The 1,583-nt window shown below is 45.3% G+C and overlaps 1 protein-coding gene across 1 annotated transcript in view; it reads right to left on the reverse strand.

The window, feature by feature from the left end:
• Nucleotides 1–208: 208 nt before the first annotated feature.
• Nucleotides 209–1,583, reverse strand: part of agrp (agouti related neuropeptide) — a 1,961-nt gene continuing 586 nt past the window's right edge. The window contains exons 2-3 of the mRNA XM_035679794.1: nucleotides 1,021–1,118; nucleotides 209–439 (exon numbers count right to left, since the gene is read on the reverse strand). Of these exons, the coding sequence (XP_035535687.1) occupies nucleotides 266–439; nucleotides 1,021–1,118 (272 nt within the window). The 3' untranslated portion in view covers nucleotides 209–265. The remainder of the gene's footprint in view (nucleotides 440–1,020; nucleotides 1,119–1,583) is intronic.

Raw genomic sequence — 1,583 nt, forward strand, 5'->3', positions numbered from 1 at the left:
GTACAGGTACATTTACCATTTAACATTACCATAAAGATTGAAAGTGGAGGTAACAGTTAGCCTTGATCACACACAGAATGTTAACATTGTCGACTTTCGGACAGAAAACTGGTCAGTTATATTTTCCTCATCAGACATTTATTACACAAAGAGCACATTTTATCCAACATGTAACAGCGTCAACGTGGTCCCTGACAGCAGCATTTATGAGTCTGTCTCCATGTTTCCTCAGTCGTCTCCTCTGTCGTCAGGTGTGTATGGATGGTCAGGTGTGGCCGACACGGCGGCAGTAGCAGATGGCATTGAAGAAGCGGCAGTAGCAGGTGTCACAGGGGTCGCAGCAGGGCAGCGGGTAACCCAGACAGGACTGCTGGTGGGGGATGCAGCGACGAGGTGAACGCATAGCCCGACCCTGCAGCTGCAAGGCTGCTGCCGAATCCTGGAAAACAGGGAGGAAGTGAATGGAAACAGGAAGCAGATATATTCACTGCAGTACCTGTTCAGAACAGGACGGTTGTTTGGCTCCCAGTAGTGCAGCTGCTTGAACCGATCTCATCTGATCACATCTCATCTGATCCACTCTGCACTGCTTCAGATCCTCATCAATACACTGCCAAGTGTAAGCTTGATCAGATTTAATGGCTCTCAGACACACAGATTCCTTCTTTTATAGTTTCTTTTCCCTCACAGTGTTTTTCCACCAAAGTAGTTGTGGTTCTTAAACCGGTTCAATCCAAGACTCCTGGAACCTTGGTTCTATCTGGAGAACCAGCCAAGAGTAGTGTGAGTGAGGGACACTGTCTCTCTGTGTCTCAGATGCTGTTTTTATTGTCCCCGGGACAACGGGACGTTCATTCGTTCAAGCACTGGTTAAATGATGCTGCTACAGTAAAACCTATTGGTCAAATGGCAACAAGTTTAACATTTTCGTAAGGGTAAAGATTGACAGGCAGTATGTATATACAGTACATTCAATTCAGGCACTGAGTGGGATGTACTGTATGTTTAAGCCACACCCACCTCGTCATAGGACACTGCGTCCATTAGGAAATGATCCTCCACTGAGTCAACAGATAGGAGGGCGGGGTCATGCACAGGGTCAGTGGCGTGGCTTCTCTCTGCTGGACCGGAGACAGAAAACAGACCTGCTGTGATAAGGCACACAATGAGTTTCCTTTCACTCAATAAGCGCTACATGGACACTATTTTCTATCCAAACTACACCCACCAACCATATCACTGTGCAGAAGGAAGCTAACGTTACAGCTCAGGTAAGAAGGATGCCATTTATGATATATCTTCTCATATCTTCTGCACAGTTATACGTAGAGAGAAAATAGTTCCCACTTGAAACTGCTCACAACAAAGTCTGTGGATTATCTTGAGAAACTGGTCATGATTTCTAGAAAGAGACGTTGCTGTTGAAGGTTTTTTCTGGTGCTTTGAACTCAACAAGCCGAGTGCCATCCAATGAGGACATCAATGAATGTAGAACATGTAAAATATGCTTTTTGTAATATTTATAAAGATCTAAATACAGTTCAGAGGACCCAGGATGCCGCTGTCTCCAAGGTCTTGCTCAT

This window comes from Morone saxatilis, unplaced genomic scaffold (assembly GCF_004916995.1).
Source record: "Morone saxatilis isolate NCDOM2014 unplaced genomic scaffold, NCSU_SB_2.0 Contig8, whole genome shotgun sequence".
Classification (NCBI taxonomy): Eukaryota; Metazoa; Chordata; class Actinopteri; family Moronidae; genus Morone; species Morone saxatilis.